A 22,169-nucleotide genomic window follows, 5' to 3' on the forward strand; every position below is an offset into this window, starting at 1 on the left:
GGAGCACCCAGCTGTGGCCCAGGCGCTTATGACAGGAAACCCGTTCCTCATCAGCTTCCCAGAGGCTCTTTCGGGAAGCCGGGAAGGCAGTGAATCCTCATTGCTCTCTTAGCTGGAATTGGTGTAGTCCCTTCTGGAACCCTGTGACTCAGCCAGATGGATTTGCTACCCTTCCAGGCACTTCTTGGAAGAAAATGCTAATCACAGCTGTGCTTCAGTAGGGGTATTTTCATGGGGCTGGAGATCTTAGGTCCCGTCCTTCGTGATCATCGGGGTCCTGCCATTCCCAGATGGTCCTGGGCATCTCCCCTGGGTTGACTTTCTCAGCTGAGCAGACATGAATGTTACCTGCCTCTCTGTTTTGGGCTTGGAACAGAGCTGCAACAAGTGCGCTACATCCTTTAAAGATAACGACACCAAGCATCACTGCCGGGCCTGTGGGGAGGGCTTCTGTGACAGCTGTTCATCCAAGACCCGGCCAGTGCCGGAGCGGGGCTGGGGCCCTGCGCCCGTGCGGGTGTGTGACAACTGCTATGAAGCCAGGAATTCCCAGTTAGGTAACGTGGGGCCCGGGAACTGCAAGGGTGGAGGGGGAACCTCTCTCCTTGGCATTGGGTGTTGGGAACGGGACCCCCACCTGCCTAACCCTGTTCCTCACCACGTCACTCTTCTGAGAGTAGTTGCTCCCCGGTCTTGCCCAGTCATCCTCTTAAGCTCTTTGTTAACAGGGTCCTGGGGTGCTATTCCTTGCGGGGCCAGGGGGAGGGGGCGTGTTAAACCTGTCCTGTGTTTACCACAGGCTTTAGACTGAGTCTTCTCCCTGGAGGAGGTTCTGGTCATGCTCCTTGAACCCTTCTGGCTCACTGTAAAGGAAGGTTGTAAAATAGCCCCAGAGAGCTGAGGTAGAGGACTAACAGATCTCACTGGCTGCAGTGTTGGTGCCCACAGCCCAGACCCTTGCCATCCTTGCAGGACAGCACAGTGGTACCCTGGGAGAAGCATCCAGAATGCTCTGATGTTGCCCCTGAGTTTTCCATTTGGGAAATCACTAAGAGATAACAGCTTTTCCTTCATCATTGTCTGCAGATGTTACTGAGGCACAGGCAGACGATGAAGGCGGGACACTGATTGCTCGGAAGGTGGGCGAGGCCGTGCAGAACACTTTGGGAGCCGTGGTGACAGCCATTGACATACCACTAGGTGGGCCTGGCAGTGCCTCTGTTGGGTGCAGTGTATGTGGGATGAGGGCTTTCATAGTGCCTTGGGCTGTCGTTTTGTCAAAGTCTTACTGACATAGATTGAGTTGGGCAGCAAGGAGGTGACTGAAAATTTACATTTGCTTCTGCTGAATACCTTGGTGGTTTCATGTTTATTCCTGGAGGCCATCCTCTTATATCATTTATTGCTGCATAACAAACTACCTGAAAATGTAAAGGCTTAAAACAACCCGCATTTTATCATGTCTCACAGGAAGGGCAATTATTTTGCTCCAAGTGGCATTGACTGGAATTACTGCTGGATTTTCCAGTTTGGTAACTGGACTGGTCTCGAGGGGCCAAGCCAACCTCACTTACATGCTGGGTAGTCTGGCAGGGATGCCTCGAAGGCTGGGCTCAGGAGAACTCCCCCCGCCATTCCCCATATCCTCCAGGCCTCTCCACGTGGTTTCTCCAGTGGTAGTGGGCTTCTTACATGGTGGCTCAGGACTGTCAGAGACAGGCCTGGGCCTAGAAACTAGCTCTTCTACTGCAGTCTGCTGTAGTCACAGGGCCTGCCTAGATTCGAGGGAGGGGGCAGGTTATCAAAGAATTTGTGGCTGTCTTTAATCCGCCACACCAGCCAAGCTGTTATTCCTTTAAGATTTAAGACAGCCACTCACCTCTGGATGTGAGGGGTGCTTATAACCAGGATGGGAAGAGGGAGAGGAAGGGAAGCCCCGCCAGCGTGTGGAGGGCTTAGGCAAGGCTGGCCGGGCCTGGGGTATTTCAGCCCATTGTAGGGGAGAGACCAAGGGTTCCTGGGTGGGTGTGATGAAAATTGCTTGGGTCAGATTTAATCACTGTGGCTCACAGAATGAGCTGATGATGAGCTTTTGACTTAAGGGTGTGGGAATAGATGGATTTGTCGAGGCTTGATGCTCAGGTTGCATCTGCTCTCGGGGGTAACCGGGAGAGGCAGGGGCTGCCCTTGGCACAGAGTCTGCCAGCTGTGCTCACAGGCGCTCACCTGCTGAGCGCTCACTGGCCACTGGGTCCCAGTGCATCAGACACATTATTTCTTGTAATCCTGTAACCACTTTTGAAGGTGTGTTGTTAAAGATGAGTAAACTAAGGCCCTGAGAATTTAAGGAACTTCTTAATCCCGCAGCTACTAACTGACTCAGGCTCAGTGGAACTGGGATGAAGGTATGTCCTGACTCCAAAGCCCAAACTTCTTTATCGTTACTCCACTGGTTCTTAATTCAGCCCCACTTTAGGCTCACTTGGAGAGCTTAATAGATACACAGTTGTCAGTGCCTAGGTCCCAGCCCCCGAGATCCTGACCTGGGTGGAAGGGGGTGATCTGTGTGCAGTCAGACTGAGAGCCAATGAAGTGTCTGTGGATGGCTTCTTGCCTCGTGGGACTCGGGGTGATGGCTTCCACGTGTGCCGCCTGTCATGGTTCCTTCCGTGCTGCAGGTCTGGTGAAGGATGCGGCCAGGCCGGCGTACTGGGTACCAGACCATGAGATCCTGCACTGCCACAACTGCCGGAAGGAGTTCAGCGTCAAGCTTTCCAAGCACCACTGCCGGGCCTGCGGACAGGGCTTCTGTGACGAGTGTTCCCATGACCGCCGGGCTGTCCCCTCTCGAGGCTGGGACCATCCTGTCCGAGTCTGCTTTAACTGCAATAAAAAGCCTGGTGACCTTTAACCCCAGCTCCCTCTCCGAGTCCTTCACAATTCCTTAGGTTCTCAGGGTTAGAAATGAAATCTCGCTGAGGTAGGCCCTCCTCCTGGTCACCTGTTGTGGTATGTGTCCTCTTTGCTCATCCTGAGGCCACTTTCCCACGGTGGGGGGTAGGACAGATGGTGAGCCAGGGTGAGCCTGGTGGCGGGCCTGAAGGCACGAACCCCTCAGGGCAGGGGACTGAGCAGCTTATAGCGAAGGGGAATGAACCTGAATCCATCGCATTTTATTTCAGTTAAAAATACATATATATATATATATATATACATACATATACATATATATATATACACACCCACCCACCCCTGTACATACATATGAAAGGAACGTGGAGTGTATTCAGGCTGCTGCTGGCTGTGAAGACCTGCACAGTCTGTCCCCAGCACAGAATCAGGTGGCAGTGGCATCAGGTCTTCCCCACAAAACCGAGCCATGTCCAAGGCCACTGCGTTGCTAGTCACCTTTTGCTGCTCCTCTCTGAGCCTTCGAAGCCTTCATGCCCCTCAGCTGCCGGGGCAAGTGAGCGTCCCAGGTACTTCTCGCTTGGGAGAGCCTGTGGAGGACCTCCCTGGCCCCTGCAGAGTCGGATCCCAATTCCTTGCCTAGGCCTGTTGTGGTCAGAGACCACCCAGCTTAGCATGCAGGTCACGGATGGGTGGCAGGTGGGGGGTACGGTCCTCAGACCTCAAGTCCAAGTGCAGGTGACGCGATGGCCCTCATACAGGGGGAACACGGAAGGAGATGGGCCTTCCCCAGCAGTGTTTCCTGCTTGTTGATGCTTCCGTCTATGCGACCACTTGGCTTTCCCTGCCCAGAAATAGAGCACCTGCTTCCCTCCCCTACCAACCCCCTTCAGCCCACCATCTACTGAGTGTTGCACTAGGGTTTTTGCTTGTTTTGAAGTGTCTTAATTCTTTATTCCCAGACACATGACCCCTCTAGCTATTGGAGGCGTGATCATGAGAAATCTTCCAGGGAAACAGTGTACAGAATGGACTGTTAAGTGGGGTTTTTTAAAAGTATATATAAATATTTCAACAGACCATTAAGAAAAAATTCTCTCTCCGGTCCTGGCAAGAGAAGTCAGATGAACTTTGTTTCTCAAGAGCTGGGACATCCATTTCTATTGTGACTGGAAAGAGACTGTTGTGCTGAAATCCTGTCATCATGGTGGATTTTATCGTCAGTGGCCAAAAATGAAGAATTAAAAGTGACATAGTTCTTGACTGAACTGGTGGGTGGGCTGAGCTTCAGGGAGGTGCGTGGCGGTCATTCTTGGCGTGAGTGTTACTGTGACGTGAGCCCTGGAATGTGTTGGTCCCTCTCAGACCTGCTTCCTTACTGCCTCCTATGGCCTGTGACCGAGGCCCTGCTCTAGTACTGTGTATTATTAAGTTCGCCGTTATAAAGGAGTCTTCCTGCGGAATATGGACTGTGCTGCTGCTTTCCTTTAACTTCATCAGTACATCTTGCTGCCTCTTTCTAGTTGATGATAAGAAAGTAGCTGGTGGCTTTTAGAGCAGAAGCCAAGTGAGAGGTATATTTTACCTGTAAATACCTCAGTTTATTCCCCGGCGAATACTCTATCAATCACAGAAGAGAGTAGGTGTTACTAGTGACCTATGGAAACACTGGGAAAAGACTGTTTTCTCCCTTTCTATCTGTCGCTCTTTGTTCCTCTGCCCTGCCTTGCTTTGTCTGTTCAGCTCCTGTTGAACAACTGCTATCCACTATCTATCTCCTGTTCTGTCATCCAGGGGCGCCCCTGAGCTGGAGTCTGCTGGACCACATAGGGAGGATGCAGAAGAGTCTTCCGAACTCTCTTCCTTACACTAGTCAGACCGGTAGAGGAAAGGAAGGTAACCCGGTGTCAAAATAACCAAAGGTTCTCTTTTCTTGCCCTACATACCCAGGGTTCATCTTTTTTTCTTTTCTTTTTTAAAAAAATTAATTTATTAATTTATTTTTGGCTGCGTTGGGTCTTCGTTGCTGCACATGGGCTTTCTCTACTTGCGGCGAGCGGGGGCTACTCTTCGTTGCGGTGCATGGGCTTCTCATTGCAGAGCACGGGCTCTAGGCGCACGGGCTTCAGTAGTTGTGGCACACGGGCTCAGTAGTTGTGGCACACGGGCTCAGTAGCTGTGGCTCATGGGCTCTAGAGTACAGGCTCAGTAGTTGTGGCACATGGGTTTAGTTGCTCCACAGCATGTGGGATCTTCCCGGACCAGGGCTTGAACCCATGTCCCCTGCATTGGCAGGTGGATTCTTAACCACTGCGCCACCAGGGAAGTCCCGGAAAATTATCTTAAGGAGATCTTAAACTTCCAGAGGAAAAGTAAAAATTCCGTTCCCTCCAACACATGGGGCCTAATAGATTTCTTGAGCAGGAGACCCCTGCTCAAGTTGGCTCTGCTACTTATTACCAGGAGACCTTGGACAAATTGCTTTATTCTCAGTTTTTTCTTTGGTATATAGGAGTGACCTTCACGTGCTTCGTAGGGTTCTAAGAATTAAAAGGGAATAATGCTGGCAAAAATTGTTCATTCAACATACTAAGTGTCTAGATGTGGCAAGTGCTGGGGAAACTAAGCTTCCTCGAGGTTTCTGTGAAGCTGAGGCTCAACAGATGAAAGGAGTGGAGGACAGCTTGAGCAGAGGCCCAGATGACGGAGGGACTTGTAACATGTGTCCTGAGAGCACCAGGTGGGAGGTGGAGAAGGGGCAACAGGGTGAGGCATATGTGATCAAATCTCAAGATGCTGCACATTTTATTCCGAGGTACAAGAAGGCGTTGAGTGCAGGGATCTTTGGGAAGGTCATTCCCGTGGCAGTGGCCATGTGGTGGGTGGCCTGGAGAGGCAGACATAAAGGAGTGGGCCCAGGTAATTCCTTGGAGGTCCAGTGGTTAGGACTCTGTGCTTTCACTGCCAACGACCCAGGTTCAATCCCTGGTCGGGGAACTAAGATCCCACAAGCAGCGTGGCGTGGCCAAAGAAAATAAATAAAAATGAAAGGAAAGGCTTTTACTAACATACATGAATGGAGAAATGGAAGAAGAAACTGAGTTCAGCCTGCAGTTGTTTTCAGAGGTGGTTACATGGAAGATTTAGACCAGGTCAGATCGAGGGCTGACAGGTAAGTGGGGCTAACTTTGTCTCTGGGTGCCCTTGTTGGGGGACACCGAGCGTTGCTCTGTGGACATTTCTGGTAACCAGTTTGTGCCACTCTTCTCATCTGTTTAGAAGGCTACAAGCAAGCAAACAGCAAAGGGTTTATTGGAGCTCAGTGCTGCTGCCACCACCCCCTGCTCATTCGCTAACTTTCACTGTCACCTGGGCAATGGGGCAAAATGCCCTAACAGACCTGCAAGTGAAAAATGCTTCCAGACTGTGTAACATACTAATCTTTGGGACACTAACAAGCAAACATACCAAAATGCTTAATCAGCTTCTCAGCTGAGTTTAACCGCTTCTCATATACTCTAGACCAGGGGTCCCCAACCCCCGGGCCGCAGACCCGTATTGGTCGGTGGCCTGTTAGGAACTGGGCCGCACAGCAGGAGGTGAGCGGCGGGCGAGCGAAGCTTCATCTGCCATTGTTCCCCCGCCCCGCCCCCCACCCTGGTCCGTGGAAAAACTGTCTTCCACAAAACCGGTCCCTGGTGCCAAAAAGGTTGGGGACCGTTGCTCTAGACCAAATGTTAGGAGCAGTGACTGCTCACTAAAGATAAAGAACAGATTTTGAAGATGTCCCCCACCTCCTTTTTTTAAAAGCCTAAGGGAAACATAAAACTAATTCTTTGACAACTGTATTTGCCTAGCAAGAAATTTGGGCTATGGCACAGCTGATGAGTTAGGAAGGTATATGGGGATAGAGCCCCACACGTCAGAACTCACCAGGTATTCCGAGTAGTCAGTTGTCTCCACTGTCTATGAGAGATCAAAGTTGGACTGAAGAGCCACATCTCCACTGAAATAGTACAGAATAGTGGCAAAGGCTCTTCACCAGAGGTGCAATACCAGTGACTGTAAAAAGCAGATCATGTAATGAACAAACTAGTGTGTTGTGAGAACTTTTAACTTTGGGGGAAAAAGTATGAGTGATATTAGGGTCATGGCTCAGCACTTACGCTTTTTTGTGCTCTTGGGGAGGGCCATGTCACCAAAATTAATCCAAAAGACCCTGCTGTGACTGCAGTCACCAGGACCCTTCAATCATACAGCTATTTCTTGGGACCTATGTGCAGGTCGGTATGCCAAGGCTGTAAAGATACAGGGGCGATGTCTCAAAGATTAAACAAACACCTAAGAAATTTGGTAACTGGCAAGCTTCTTAGTCTTTGGTGAGTGCCAGAAAAATTAATTTACTTAGCAATTAAATATGAAATGTTAGCACTGCATGTTTACACTCGCACCAAGCCACTCTGTGATTCTCCTTAGCACTAGCTGTGTGTGATACACAAGTATTGTCAGCAAATGGAGGAGTGTGGAAAGTAGAGAACGTGATCTCTTCTGGTGCCAAGTCCCAGCTCTCCACTTAACAGGTCTGCATTCTGAGGCAAGTCATTCAATTTCTCTGTGCCCAGAAAATGATGCTAATAATTTTTATATCATTACTACTGTCCTACCTCCTTCATACGTTGTTTTAAGGATCAAGTCAGCTAAGACGGAGGAAAGTTATTTATAAAACCTAAGGCACTAAAAATATTTGTTGTAACACATTGCTCATCTACCAGATGACCAATCTGATACTCTCATGTTTTTTGGATTTCTCCCTGTACATTAAGTTGTAGTAGGGTTCTGGCAGGACACAGATGCATAACACTCAAGGGGGTAACCGACGAGAGTTTAATTGGTGAAGCACCCTGGGCTAGCAACAGTAAGATACAATTATCAGCTGCAGGTCTGAAGGGACAAATGGAGAGAAGTCACTGGAATCCAGAGAGCTGTGTTCCAGCAGAAGCTGCAGACTCGGGTAGAGGAGCACAGCCACAGCCCACCACACCCCGGCAGAAGGGGAGCCAGGGGACTAACAATCCCTCAGTCTTCTGCCCTCTGCTTTCCCGCTGCTACATCCCATACGCTGAACCCACCCCGGGCCAGAAAGCCTGCTGAGGTAGTCCATAGCTTCTTGGGGCACAGGAGCAAGTGGAAGCTTTCCAGCAAAGCCATTAAAACTGGTCTCAGTCTCTTCCTCACACAGGGTTTGAGCAGATGTTACTGTAGCTGGTTTGATGCTACAGCAGCCAAGCATCATCATCTTCTAAACCATTAACAGAAGCAACATACCATGTTCTGGTTCTTTCTACTTTCTAGTTTATTGTTTGGTAGAAAGGCTCTTTGTATTAACGTGTTGTATAAACATCTCACAAACTGCTTCTAGATTACAAAAAGTCAAAGCCAATTTTCTTTGAGATGGGGCCCTTGAATCTGACATTCAAGTCACCATGATAGAAACAGGAGCTGCTGTACCTAACATTCTGGAAGGTACTTCAACATATGCATGCTAAGGCCTGTCTAGCCTCTAAAAGGATCCATCTTTCCTTACAATGCCTATACATGGTAATGAATGAGAATACCAGAGATCTGACACTGGTTATCGAGTGAGTTTGAGAAAGCTAGTTTAATGATTCCCAACTCAGCCGTAAAATCTCTAGAGACTCAGAGAAATGACTCCCCCTTCTCTCCAGCTGACTTTCTCAAGTATAGATACATGTCTTTCTGGGACCCAGGCACTGACTGTCAACAGTTTCACCCAGTCTCATCATTAGGCTTCTCGAAAGGGCTTTTGGTGAAAGCAGCAGCTTTAGTTATTGTCAATCTTCAGCCCTTAGAAAAGTATTTTTTGTTTAAAAAAAAAAAAAAAGGTGGAGGAACTATTCTAAGGAATTCAACGAGAAAAGGAAATAGGTACCTTTTATGAAAAGGACTTTTAAGCTTCTTGAACCCACAACTTAACTGAAATAACTTTACTGAAGTGTCTCCACATAAAATATAGCACCTTTTCCCCAGCAGCTGGATGGATGGGATGTGCATACACAAGAGCATCCATTTGAAATGCCCTCACTGAAAACGGCAATTGTGGCAAAAATATGGCTACCTATGCTCCGCTGAGTCACATGCATGTCCCTCCAGGCTGCAACCTGCAGAATTAGCTGTAGGAGAAGCAGTAAAGGTCCTGCCGGATGGCCATGAGCAGCCCTGGCGCTCCCCGGAAGCCCCCAAGCCGAGAAGAGAAGGCCACACTGGGAATGTCGGCCTTGGAAGTGGGGTGTGGGGAGGGTATGGTTCTGAGCAGCTGGGCATCATGGAGGCTCCAGATTCTCGTGTAGCAGTCCTGGCCCACTAAGAAAGAGGGAAGACACGCGGCAAGTTAGTGAGAGAATGCAGAGAGCCTGTGTACCTGTGGCCCTGGCTTCTAGGATTCCTAAGGGCTAAAGGTGATTTCATGTGAGCCAAACAAACTCACAAATGGAAATTATTTCTACTGATAAGATGTCCCTTTTGAAAATTAAAGTTACAGGACTTACCTGGTGGTGCACTGGTTAAGAATCCACCTGCCAACGCAGGGGACACGGGTTCAAGCCCTGGTCCGGGAAGATCCCACATGCCGTGGAGCAGCTAAGCCCATGCGCCACAACTACTAAGCCTGCTACAACTACTGAAGCCCGCGCGCCTAGAGCCCATGCTCCGCAACAAGAGAAGCCACCGCAATGAGAAGCCCATGCACCGCAATGAAGAGTAGCCCCCGCTCGCCACAACTAGAGAAAGCCCGTGCACAGCAACGAAGACCCAACGCAGCCATAAATAAATGAGTGAACGAATGAATGAATAATAAAAAGAAAATTAAAGTTACAGGTCGCCCTGGTGCTCTAGAACCACTGATTGCAGGTGTTCAAAGTGACAAGATGCACTGGCAGGCTGTGACACCCTGGGGTGTTCACGGGGCATCTTGGCTATCAGGTGGCCCATTCTGCTTTTCTTGGTGACAAGGGCTATTCAAGAGGGAGCCCAGGCCACCTGTTCTAGATGACATGCAGCTGATTTCCTTTTTATGAGAGAGTAACCAGGAAGATCTCATAACTTCATTACATCCTGGGGACAAATCAGGTGACAACTCTCCCCAGAGTATTTTCTGGTTCAATGGTTCAGTTCACAAGACTTCATAGTCTTTCAGGGTTCATAGTTGAGAGGAATCTGACACCTGACACCACTGGTTACCGCAGCTCAGATAGGCAATATGTGCTACTGGAGATCTTCAGGGGGAGAAGGGCAGACCTTAGGCATCACGGATTTTAGTGTGCTTTTGACCATCTGAGTTGACTGTATGACCTTAGGTGTGGGGTCATTCAGGTTGTACAGTTCAAGGATTACTGCAGCCAGCCCACTCCCCACATCTGCCTCTCAACAAGGCTCATATATCTTTTCTACTGTCCAGAACACAGAAACTCTCTGGAGATGAAAATTTGTGGAAAACAGACTTAAGGAAGCTAATTGCTGGTGGTGGTGACAGTAGTAAATAAGTCCAAGAAAGTTCTAGCAAAGTGATGCTTCTTAGCCACAGAAAGTTTCATAGCAAATAAATACTTTCTGTAGGAATATTAGAAAATTTGACATCTGTGAAGACTGGAAACATATTCCTTAATGCCAAGGGCCTACTATTTCATTTGTCAAACTGCCAAATAATCATATAAGCTGTGATCAACTTGTTAACTCCTTTCAAGGGGGTTTGGTGCTAGAAAGCTCTGCTTCTATTCTACAAATCATGGGTTCATAGCAGTGGTGTTAAAGGAACCAGGTTCCTTTACAATGACCTCCATCTCTTTTCTTAGCATCCTCTGGTGGAAACGGGAGCACAAAGAACAGGGAGCCCAAGCTTTCCCACACGACAGCTGCACGATGGGACTGAGGGTCACACTGAATGCTGACCTGGTGAATAGGCTTAAACTCCACACCCAAGTCTCCTAAGCCACTATGTTTTATTGCTCCTCACTCACCTGTAACTGAAGTGACATTTGCCCAGTCACGTGGGGACACAGGGCTATCCACCTGGTGAGTGTTTAAACTGTTGCTTACTAATGTCCAACTCTACATCCCATCTTAACTCCCTGACCCCAACTGTCCAAAATCCCCTTTATTCGGTTTTGTTTTAGAGAATTTATCCCTTATCTGCTTAAGCTGCTGGTGGTTCTAAGGGACAGTGTTCGATGGTATGGATCTCCTCCTCCCCAGGTACCTGCCACCACGATTCCTTCTTCCTCATGCACGTGCAGGGGCAGGTGGGCATACTCGTTCACGTGCCCTTCGTACTGCCTAATACACTTAGTGGTCCTCAGGTCCCACAGCTTGATCTGTGGGGAGAAGCACAAGGGGCGGTTAGGGAGGGTCCAACAGGTACACTGGTGAACCCCAGGCACGAAAGCCAGAGAGGGCGAGGTGGTCTCCAAAGACCTCTTCAAGTTAGAAAAATATGTCTCAAACCCCCGAGCCACAGAGTCCATCAAAAGCACCATGACCAGTTTCACGTCTGTTTAGACCAGATTGGGCTCCCAGCGGGCAGCAAAGCAGCTGCCCCACACAACTCACAACTCACCTGGTCTCCAGATGCCTTTCCCCTGCCGCTGTCTGACGTCAGGGTCTCTCCTGCAGAGCCCCTCCCCCCACCCAGAGCCAGCTCCAGCGGCTGGAGAAAGTCAGTGGTACCCATACCGTTCCAGCCATGTCGGATGCCATCAGGCATTGCTCTTCTTGCAGGATTTGCACAGAGGTAACTGCTGAGTCGTGGAACAGGCGGGTGGCTTTCCAGCCCTTGCCCTGATTTTGACAACGCAGATCAATGGCAAAGATTTCGCCGGAACGACAGCCATTAAACAGCAAAGGAGCCTGCGGAAAGAGGGCCTGCTCAGTACCTCCCTCCCAAGGCTGGGAGGGGTGTGCCCTCCATAATACACCCCTGCCTCTCCTCCCCTATCCCAGCCCCTAGGCCAGAGGTATGCGTGAAGCAGGCTGGTTAGGGTTTGAGCCTCAGTGGAGATGGAAGGGTTCCTTATCAAAGGGTCAAGAACTGGACACCATGTGTCCCTCCAGTGTCCTCCCCGCTGGCTGCAACTGGCCCCTAAGGCCTCACCCTGAACCCCTCCCTGTGAAGTGAGGGTGCGCCCTCACTCCTCCCAGGTCATTAGTGAGAAGCTGGGTGATGAGAGTGGAGTAAGAGAGATCAGAAATCCAGGTAAGACATGGGGTCCCAAATGAGTGAGAAGATGCTGAAGAAACCTGAATAATGAATTCTGTGCTTATGCCCAAAGCAGGCTGGCACATCTTCCACACTTTTAAAGAAAGGTGGCGTTTTCTACAGGTCAAGTCTTTGAAACGTAGTAATGACTAGAATTTTGATTTTTAAATTTATAAAATGTGTAACTTGACAGCTGCAGATATAAGTGTTATGAATTGGGACATATTTAATTTATACATTAAAAAATTTTGAGTCAGCTGTACCCACCACCAGAGCCTCCCATCAAGCCTCTTAGATAGCCTCAACCACCAGAGGGCAGACAGCAGAAGCAAGAAAAACTACAATCCTGCAGCCTGTGGAACAAAACCCACATTTACAGAAAGATAGACAAGATGAGAAGGCAGAGGGCTATATACCAGATGAAGGAACAAGAAAAAACCCCAGAAAAACAACTAAATGAAGTGGAGATAGGCAACCTTCCAGAAAAAGAATTCAGAATAATGATAGTGAAGATGATCCAGGACCTCGGAAAAAGAATGGAGGCAAAGATTGAGAAGATGCAAGAAATGTTTAACAAAGACCTAGAAGAATTAAAGAACAAACAAACAGAGATGACCAATACAATAATTGAAATGAAAACTACACTAGAAGGAATCAATAGCAGAATAACTGAGGCAGAAGAACGGATAAGTGACCTGGAAGACAGAATGGTGGAATTCACTGCTGCGGAACAGAATAAAGAAAAAAGAATGAAAAGAAATGAAGACACCCTAAGAGACCTCTGGGACAACGTGAAACGCAACAACATTCGCATTATATGGGTCCCAGAAGAAGAGAGAGAGAAAGGACCAGAGAAAATATTTGAAGAGATTATAGTCGAAAACTTCCCTAACATGGGAAGGGAAATAGCCACCCAAGTCCAGGAAGCGCAGAGAGTCCCACACAGGATAAACCCAAGGAGAAACACGCCGAGACACATAGTAATCAAGGTGGCAAAAATTAAAGACAAAGAAAAATTATTGAAAGCAGCAAGGGAAAAATGACAAATAACATACAAAGGAACTCCCATAAGGTTAACAGCTGATTTCTCAGCAGAAACTCTACAAGCCAGAAGGGAGTGGCATGATATACTTAAAGTGATGAAAGGGAAGAACCTACAACCAAGATTACTCTACCTGGCAAGGATCTCATTTAGATTTGATGGAGAAATCAAAAGCTTTACAGACAAGCAAAAGCTAAGAGAATTCAGCACCACCAAACCAGCTCTACAACAAATGCTGAAGGAACTTCTCTAAGTGGGAAACACAAGAGAAGAAAAGGACCTACAAAAACAAACCCAAAACAATTAAGAAAATGGTCATAGGAACATACATATCGATAATTACCTTAAACGTGAATGGATTAAATGCTCCAACCAAAAGACACAGGCTAGCTGAATGGATACAAAAACAAGACCCATATATATGCTGTCTACAAGAGACCCACTTTAGACCTAGGGACACATACAGACTGAAAGAGAGGGGATGGAAAAAGATTCCATGCAAATGGAAATCAAAAGAAAGCTGGAGTAGCTATACTCATATCAGATAAAATAGACTTTAAAATAAAGAATGTTACAAGAGACAAGGAAGGACACTACATAATGATCAAGGGATCAAGCCAAAAAGAAGATATAACAATTATAGATATATATGCACCCAACATAGGAGCACCTCAATACAGAAGGCAAATGCTAACAGCTATAAAAGAGGAAATCGACAGTAACACAATCATAGTGGGGGACTTAAACACCTCACTTACACCAATGGACAGATCATCCAAAATGAAAATAAATAAGGAAACAGAAGCTTTAAATGACACAATAGACTAGATAGATTTAATTGATATTTATAGGACATTCCATCCAAAAACAGCAGATTACATGTTCTTCTCAAGTGCGCACGGAACATTCTCCAGGATAGATCACATCTTGGGTCACAAATCAAGCCTCAGTAAATTTAAGAAAATTTAAATCATATCAAGCATCTTTTCTGACCACAATGCTATGAGATTAGAAATGAATTACAGGGAAAAAAACGTAAAAAACACAGACACATGGAGGCTAAACAGTACGTTACCATATAACCAAGAGATCACTGAAGAAATCAAAGAGGAAATCAAAAAATACCTAGAGACAAATGACAATGAAAACACGACGACCCAAAACCTATGGGATGCAGCAAAAGCAGTTCTAAGAGGGAAGTTTATAGCTATACAAGCCTACCTAAAGAAACAAGAAAAATCTCAAGTAAACAATCTAACCTTACACCTAAAGAAACTAGAGAAAGAAGAACAAACAAAACCCAAAGTTAGCAGAAGGAAAGAAATCATAAAGATCAGAGCAGAAATAAATGAAATAGAAACAAAGAAAACAATAGCAAAGATCAATAAAACTAAAAGCTGGTTCTTTGAGAAGATAAACAAAATTGATAAGCCATTAGCCAGACTCATCAAGAAAAAGAGGGAGAGGACTCAAATCAATAAAATTAGAAATGAAAAAGGAGAAGTTACAACAGACACCGCAGAAATACAAAGCATCCTAAGAGACTACTACAAGCAACTGTATGCCAATAAAATGGACAACCTGGAAGAAATGGACAAATTCTTAGAAAGGTATAACCTTCCAAGACTGAACCAGGAAGAAACAGAAAATATGAACAGACCAATCACAAGTAATGAAATTGAAACTGTGATTAAAGACGCAGACGTAGATAATGCACTTGAGGACACGGGGAGGGGGAAGGGTAAGCTGGGACGAAGTGAGAGAGTGGCATGGACATATATACACTACCAAATGTAAAACAGATAGCTAGTGGGAAGGAGCCGCATAGCACAGGGAGATCAGCTCCGTGCTTTGTTACCACCTAGAGAGGTGAGATAGGGAGGGTGGGAGGGAGACGCAAGAGGGAGGAGATATGGGGATATATGTATACGTATAGCTGATTCACTCTGTTATAAAGCAGAAACTAACACACCACTGTAAAGCAATTATACTCCAATAAAGATGTTTAAAAAAAAATAAAATAAAATAAATTAATACTTGAAATCTGAAAAAAAAAAAAAAAAGAAACTGTGATTAAAAATCTTCCAACAAACAGAAGTCCAGGACCAGATGGCTTCACAGGTGAATTCTAGCAAACATTTAGAGAAGAGCTAACACCCATCCTTCTTAAACTCTTCCAAAATATTGCAGAGGAAGGAACACTCCCAAACTCATTCTATGAGGCCACCATCACCCTGATACCAAAACCAGACAAAGACACTACAAAAAAAGAAAATTACAGACCAATATCACTGATGAATATAGATGCAAAAATCCTCAACAAAATACTAGCAAACAGAATCCAGCAACCCATTAAAAGGATCATACACCACAATCAAGTGGGATTTATCCCAGGGATGCAAGGATTCTTCAATATATGCAAATCAATCAATGTGATACACCATATTAACAAATTGAAGAATAAAAACCATATGATCATCTCAATAGATGCAGAAAAAGCTTTTGATAAAATTCAACACCCATTTATGATAAAAACTCTCCAGAAAGTGGGCATAGAGGGAACCTACCTCAACATAATAAAGGCCATATATGACAAATCCACAGCAAACATCATTCTCAACAGTGAAAAACTGAAAGCATTTCCTCTAAGATCAGGAACGAGACAAGGATGTCCACTCTCACCACTATTATTCAACATAGTTCTGGAAGTCCTAGCCACGGCAATCAGAGAAGAAAAAGAAATAAAAGGAATACAAATTGGAAAAGAAGTAGTAAAACTGTCACTGTCTGCAGATGACATGAGATACATAGAGAATCCTAAAACTGCCACCAGAAAACTGCTAGAGCTAATTAATGAATTTGGTAAAGTTGCAGGATACAAAATTAATGCACAGAAATCTCTTGCATTCCTATGCACTAATGATGAAAAATCTGAAAAAGAAATTATGGAAACACTCCCATTTACCATTGCAACAAGAAGAATAAAACACCTAGGAATAAACCTACCTAGGGAGACAAAAGACCTGTATGCAGAAAACTATAAGACACTGATGAAAGAAATTAAAGATGATACCAACAGATGGAGCGATATACCATGTTCTTGGATTGGAAGAATCAACATTGTGCAAATGACTATACTACCCAAAGCAATCTACAGATTCAATGCAATCCCTATCAAATTACCAATGGCATTTTTTACGGAACTAGAACAAATCATCTTAAAATTTGTATGGAGACACAAAAGACCCCGAACAGACAAAGCAGTCTTGAGGGAAAAAAACGGAGCTGGAGGAATCAGACTCCCTGACTTCAGACTATACTACAAAGCTACAGTAATCAAGACAATATGGTACTGGCACAAAAACAGAAACATAGATCAATGGAACAAGATAGAAAGCCCAGAGATAAACCCACGCACCTATGGTCAACTAATCTATGACAAAGGAGGCAAAGATATACAATGGAGAAAAGACAGTCTCTTCAATAAGTGGTGCTCGGAAAACTGGACAGCTACATGTAAAAGAATGAAATTAGAATACTCCCTAACACCATACACAAAAATAAACTCAAAATGGATTAGAGATCTAAATGTAAGACTGGACACTATAAAACTCCTAGAGGAAAACATAGGAAGAACACTCTTTGACATAAATCACAGCAAGATCTTTTCTGATCCACCTCCTAGAGTAATGGAAATAAAAACAAAAATAAACAAATGGGACCTAATGAAACTTCAAAGCTTTTGCACAGCAAAGGAAACCATAAACAAGACGAAAAGACAACCCTCAGAATGGGAGAAAATATTTGCAAACGCATCAACGGACAAAGGATTAATCTCCAAAATATATAAACAGCTCTTTCAGCTCAATATTAAAGAAACAAACACCCCAATCCAAAAATGGGCAGAAGACCTAAATAGACATTTCTCCAAAGAAGACTTACAGACGGCCACGAAGCACATGAAAAGATGCTCAACATCACTAATCATTAGAGAAATGCAAATCAAAACTACAGTGAGGTATCACCTCACACCAGTTAGAATGGGCATCATCAGAAAATCTACAAACAACAAATGCTGGAGAGGGTGTGGAGAAAAGGGAACCCTCTTGCACTGTTGGTGGGAATGTAAATTGATACAGCCACTATGGAGAACAATATGGAGGTTCCTTAAGAAACTAAAAATAGAATTACTATATGACCCAGCAATCCCACTACTGGGCATATACCCAGAGAAAACTGTAATTCAAAGAGACACATGCACCCCAATGTTCATTGCAGCACTATTTACAACAGCCAGGTCATGGAAGCAACCTAAATGCCCATCGACAGACGAATGGATAAAGAAGTTGTGGTACATATATACAGTGGAATATTACTCAACCATAAAAAGGAACGAAATTGAGTCATTTGTTGAGACGTGGATGGATCTAGAGACTGTCATACAGAGTGAAGTAAGTCAGAAAGAGAAAAACAAATATCGTGTATTTACGCATGTATGTGGAACCTAGAAAAATGGTACAGATGAACCGGGTTGCAGGGCAGAAGTTGAGACACAGATGTAGAGAACAAACGTATGGACACCAAGGGGGGAAAACTGCGGTGGGGTGGGGATGGTGGTGTGCTGAATTGGGTGATTGGGATTGACATGTATACAGTGATGTGTATAAAATTGATGACTGATTAAAAAAAAAAATTTTACGGTCCTGCTGGCTAATCCAAGTACTCAAGAATTGCTAACAATTCATAAGTTGTTTAAAGGCAGCTGAGCCACACCTTTCCGGATCAGTCAAATTTCATTCAGTGCTGACTTATTCACCAAGTAACCTGTTAATCACATCTGGTGCCCTCTTTCTCCCTGTAAAAGAGGGAGGAGGACTAGATTCCACATAGGGGAATCCCATTCCAATCCAGCAAAATGTCCACTCTTGGGAAACTTTGTATTAAGCCCTTCCCAATCCAACCAACCGTAATAGCAAACTGCTGGGCCAAGACGTCACTGCTGGTCCCAAATGACTGCCGGTGTCCCGTCACCACGCTGGTCACCAGGACTCGCCGAGACAAGCCTGACAGAGACGGAGATGGGCAGACAGTGTCACTCGAGGACTGGGGAGTGGGACTGTGGACAGGGGTTTAGGGTCTGTGAAATCCTTTACCCTGGGCACCTGGGGAGGCAGCCGTAGCTCACCTGTACTAAAGCAGTTATTTGCCTGGATGTTCAGGGACCACGCACAGGACCAGGCCCCAGGGATCCGGAAACTGCAGAGCATGCCAGGCCGGTCTCCTGCTGAGGGGACAGTAGTAGTGTTAGAAAGACTAACAGCCATCAGGGAGGCAGTATGGTGTCAGATAGGAGGGTTTCAATTCCAGCTGTGTGGTCTCAAACTTTTTTCAAAAATAATTTCTTTAAATTGATAAAACATACATTAAGGGTACAAATCATAGTATACACTTTAATGTATACTATGTAAAGTATAGCTATGTAACCACTACCCAGGTTAAGAAATAGAACATTCTAGTACCCTGGTACCCTTCCTGTCCCCTCCCAATTACTACCCTCCTCACTCCTCCCTAAAGGGAACCACTATCCTGACTTCTAACACCATCTCTTGGTTTTGTAAGGGAAATTCCGAACCTCTTTTTGCCTCAGTCTCCTCATCTGTAAAATGGTGATAATATATACTCCCACCTCATAAGCTTGCTGTATGATGAAATGCCAGGCACCAGGGTAAGTGCGCGTTAAATCATTTAATCCTCCACGTAACCTGAGGGGGCAGGTATTTACTTTAGAGAGCTTAAGCGATCTGTTCAAACTGGTAAGGGGCACAGCTGGGATTCATGCCAGGTCTGCCTGAAGCCTGCACTCTTAGAGGCCTGATCCTTGTCTAATTGACTCTAATTCTCTGAAAGACTGAAAACTTAATATCCAGAATGCTGCCAGGCAGTTGGACTGCCTTCAGCCAGACAGAATGTAAGTATCCCCGACAGAACCTGCCATACAGTGGGAGCCTAACATATGCTCTCTGGGCTATCTGTATAGGCAGCCCCAATAAATATTTTCATCTCCTGTACTGGTTACACACACTTTTAACTGTTCCGGCTGCTGAAATGACCCAAAAGGAGGGGATAAGTGAAGATGCACATGCTTCTAGTACAAATCCTGGGTCAGGTTTAAGAAATCCTCCCAGGTGCTCTGCAGACTGTCCCCACCCTGCGAGCTCCAACTTGGGCTCACCAGCCCGTGGTTCCCACCCCTCCTGTCCAAGCCATCACCACGGAGCTTATGCTGCTGTTGGCTGCAGCTCCTGGGAGGCAGAGGACAAAGATGTCCCTTAGCACCTCCTTATCCAAAGGAAAAGGACCCCTTGTACCTGCATGACTACTGACAAACAATGACGCTGGGAGCAGGGTGGCACAGCCTGGAGTCTCTGCAATTCCCATGAGGCACAGCCTAGAAAAGCTGTTAAGGACAGCCAAGTACAAGTCTCCTCTGGGAGGAGAATGGGCATCAGTACCCTTCAAAAAAGGTACAATAATACCCATCATCCACATTTAACATGTTTACATTTTCCATATTTAGTTTCAGATTTTTTAAAAGGAAGAAAATGTCACAGATACATTTAAAGGCCCCCTTTTAACTTTCCTCCACCCAGAGAGAATCGCTATTCTAAAACTGGTCTGAGTTCTAGGCCTTAGTATTTCCACTACACAACATTTGTCCATGAACAATATAAAGAACACATTTATGTGTTTGATTTTAAAACGCATGTAAATGGCATCACACAGAATCTTCTACAACAGCTCAATCTGCATTGTCTCCTAGATGCAACTGTAGTCATGTTTGTAACTCCAGTTCATCTGTTTTCACCGCAGAGCATTCCTTTGTATGAACAGACCACAATTTATTTATCCAGTCTCCTGCTGATGGGCACTGAGATGGTTTTCGCTTTTTTTCCCCCTCTGCTGCTGAAATGAGCCTCTCTTCCTGTCCTCCTGTCTCCCACTCCCATGTATGGGAGGCTTCTCTAAGACAGTTTCTTACATCCGTGGTTAAGAATTTCATTTTTCACCACAGTGTGCTATATACACACAAACATTTGAAACAAAAGTTTCATAAAATATTTACCCTTACTAAATATGAAACTGATATTTTCTAACCTATTTCATTAAAAAAAAATAAAAAAGCTGCTCAATAAGTTGATTTCCTGGGCCACAGTTTATAGGATAGGTCATGACTCACAATCTGAAAACACTGCTATACCTAGAGTGGAACTGGGGGGTTGTAAAGTACACGCATTTCCGACTTGAAGTGGCTGTATCGTTTACTTATACCAGCATTTCCCCCCGTTCTCCACCTAGGCCAAAACTTGGCACTATCAGACCTTAAAAATCGTGTTTATCTGAATGGGCATAAAATATCTCCTTTTAATTTGCATTTCTCTGAACTACATCTGATTATAGTTATTTGGGTTTCCCTTACTGTGAACTGCCTCTTTATATCCTTTGCCTGCTTTTCTATCGGACTGTCTTCTGATTGATTCGGTTCCTTTCCCTTTCCCTTCAGAGCTTCAAGAGGAGCCTATGTTTATCCCCACTTCCTTGCCTTTCTTTTACTCTTCAACCCACTGAAATCCAGGTCAGACCCTCACCTTTCCAGTGAAATGTTCTCCCCAAGATCTCCAGTGAGCTCCTAATACTAAATCTGATGAAGGATTTCCAGTCCTACCCCGGACCATGCAGCACAATTTCTACCTAGACACTCCTTCTTGGCCTCCACAACCACTCTCCTGGCGTTCCATTCCTTGGACCTTCTCCTATCACCAAGATTCCCTGGCCTAGGTCCTAAGCCTCTTAAACTCGTGTCTCTCCTCCACTCCTGCTCATCAGTTCACATCCTTTCCACCATGGTCTTTAGTCTTGCAACAGCCTCCCATCCGAGGTCTCACCCTCACCAGCCTACCACCCTCACTGCTATATGAGAAATGAATCCATGACTACAGTCCTCCAGGGGCATCCCACAGCCCCAAGGATTTGGTTTTGCAAGGTGCTACCTAGCCAGAGACGTCACCAATACCAAACCACTTACTGCTGCCAAATGTGCCAAGCTCTCTTCTCACTCTTCTAATGGGAGCTCCGTGCCCTCCTTCCCATGTGGGAACCACCTCCAGGAAGGCCACCCCAATCCCTGCACCCTACAATTCCCCATTGACATCACTGCAAAGACTGACCACCTGCTGAGGTGCCCAGCTCCAGCACCTTGCACAGGGATTCTAGATGCCCAATAGATGCTGGTGGAATGAACACACACACCTCACTGGAAAAGGTACATCTTTGCCAAGCAATCAGGCAATGATCTTGACCATCTGAATGTGTGATGTGTGGGTACCGTGTTGCTTTGGGTGGTAAGCCCCATGTTAAATATCTCTAGTATAGGGGCTGCTGAAACTATAAATGAGAACACTGTATCTGGGCAGCTCAATTCCTTCTGAGATAAATCTCTTTTCCTTCTACGTTTGTAGGGCAAGGATGTGGGGAGAAAGTCCTTACCCATGTGCACTTACCCATGTTACTATGGCTGAAACCCAGGTTACACTCAATCTTTGTATGGCACTTACAGAGCCAGTATCATACAGCTAATCCTTTAAAAGGCCACAGGTCAATGAAGAACCTGGTAAGTGTAGAAAAAGTTCAGTCTAACCTCCCACCACTCTTTGGGGAAAAGTGCAGAGTGCAGGTCTGAACCATGTGTCCTTTTTGTAAAGGGAGAAAGTTTAAGACCTTCAGCAGAAGCATCAGGTGCACAAAAGCCTGAAGATTACCTGAAATGACCACCAGAGGGCAAGCCGCTGATCAAACCACAATAGACCACACTCGTTTCTTTTACTGTGCTTTCCTTTGCTGCCCTTCGCAGTGTTTTTTTTTTTTTTTTCTTCTTCAAATTGAAGATTTGTG

The 22,169-nt window shown here is 45.7% G+C and overlaps 2 protein-coding genes across 13 annotated transcripts in view; one reads left to right on the plus strand and one right to left on the minus strand.

The window, feature by feature from the left end:
* Positions 1 to 4,373, plus strand: part of ZFYVE1 (zinc finger FYVE-type containing 1) — a 49,671-nt gene extending 45,298 nt beyond the window's left edge. For all 5 annotated transcript variants that reach the window (XM_082451628.1, XM_082451626.1, XM_082451625.1 and 2 more), the window contains 3 exons: positions 377 to 557; positions 1,087 to 1,200; positions 2,679 to 4,373. In XM_082451628.1, coding sequence (XP_082307754.1) covers positions 377 to 557; positions 1,087 to 1,200; positions 2,679 to 2,911 — 528 coding nt within the window. In that variant the 3' untranslated portion in view covers positions 2,912 to 4,373. The remainder of the gene's footprint in view (positions 1 to 376; positions 558 to 1,086; positions 1,201 to 2,678) is intronic.
* DCAF4 (DDB1 and CUL4 associated factor 4) overlaps positions 3,187 to 22,169 on the minus strand; it is a 39,699-nt gene continuing 20,716 nt past the window's right edge. For 2 of the 8 annotated variants that reach the window (XM_082451715.1, XM_082451721.1), the window contains 6 exons: positions 19,589 to 19,705; positions 18,406 to 18,504; positions 18,186 to 18,283; positions 11,656 to 11,829; positions 11,183 to 11,297; positions 7,772 to 9,291 (listed from right to left, as the gene is read on the minus strand). In XM_082451715.1, the coding sequence (XP_082307841.1) occupies positions 9,098 to 9,291; positions 11,183 to 11,297; positions 11,656 to 11,829; positions 18,186 to 18,283; positions 18,406 to 18,504; positions 19,589 to 19,705 (797 nt within the window). In that variant the 3' untranslated portion in view covers positions 7,772 to 9,097. Of the gene's footprint in view, positions 6,973 to 7,771; positions 9,292 to 11,182; positions 11,298 to 11,655; positions 11,830 to 18,185; positions 18,284 to 18,405; positions 18,505 to 19,588; positions 19,706 to 22,169 lie in introns of those variants that run through there. The other 6 variants (XR_014261031.1, XM_082451718.1, XM_082451717.1 and 3 more) reach the window with 6 other exon arrangements.

The sequence above is a fragment of the Balaenoptera physalus genome (genome assembly GCF_965194825.1).
Source record: "Balaenoptera physalus genome assembly, chromosome: 2".
NCBI classification, from domain to species: domain Eukaryota; kingdom Metazoa; phylum Chordata; class Mammalia; order Artiodactyla; family Balaenopteridae; genus Balaenoptera; species Balaenoptera physalus.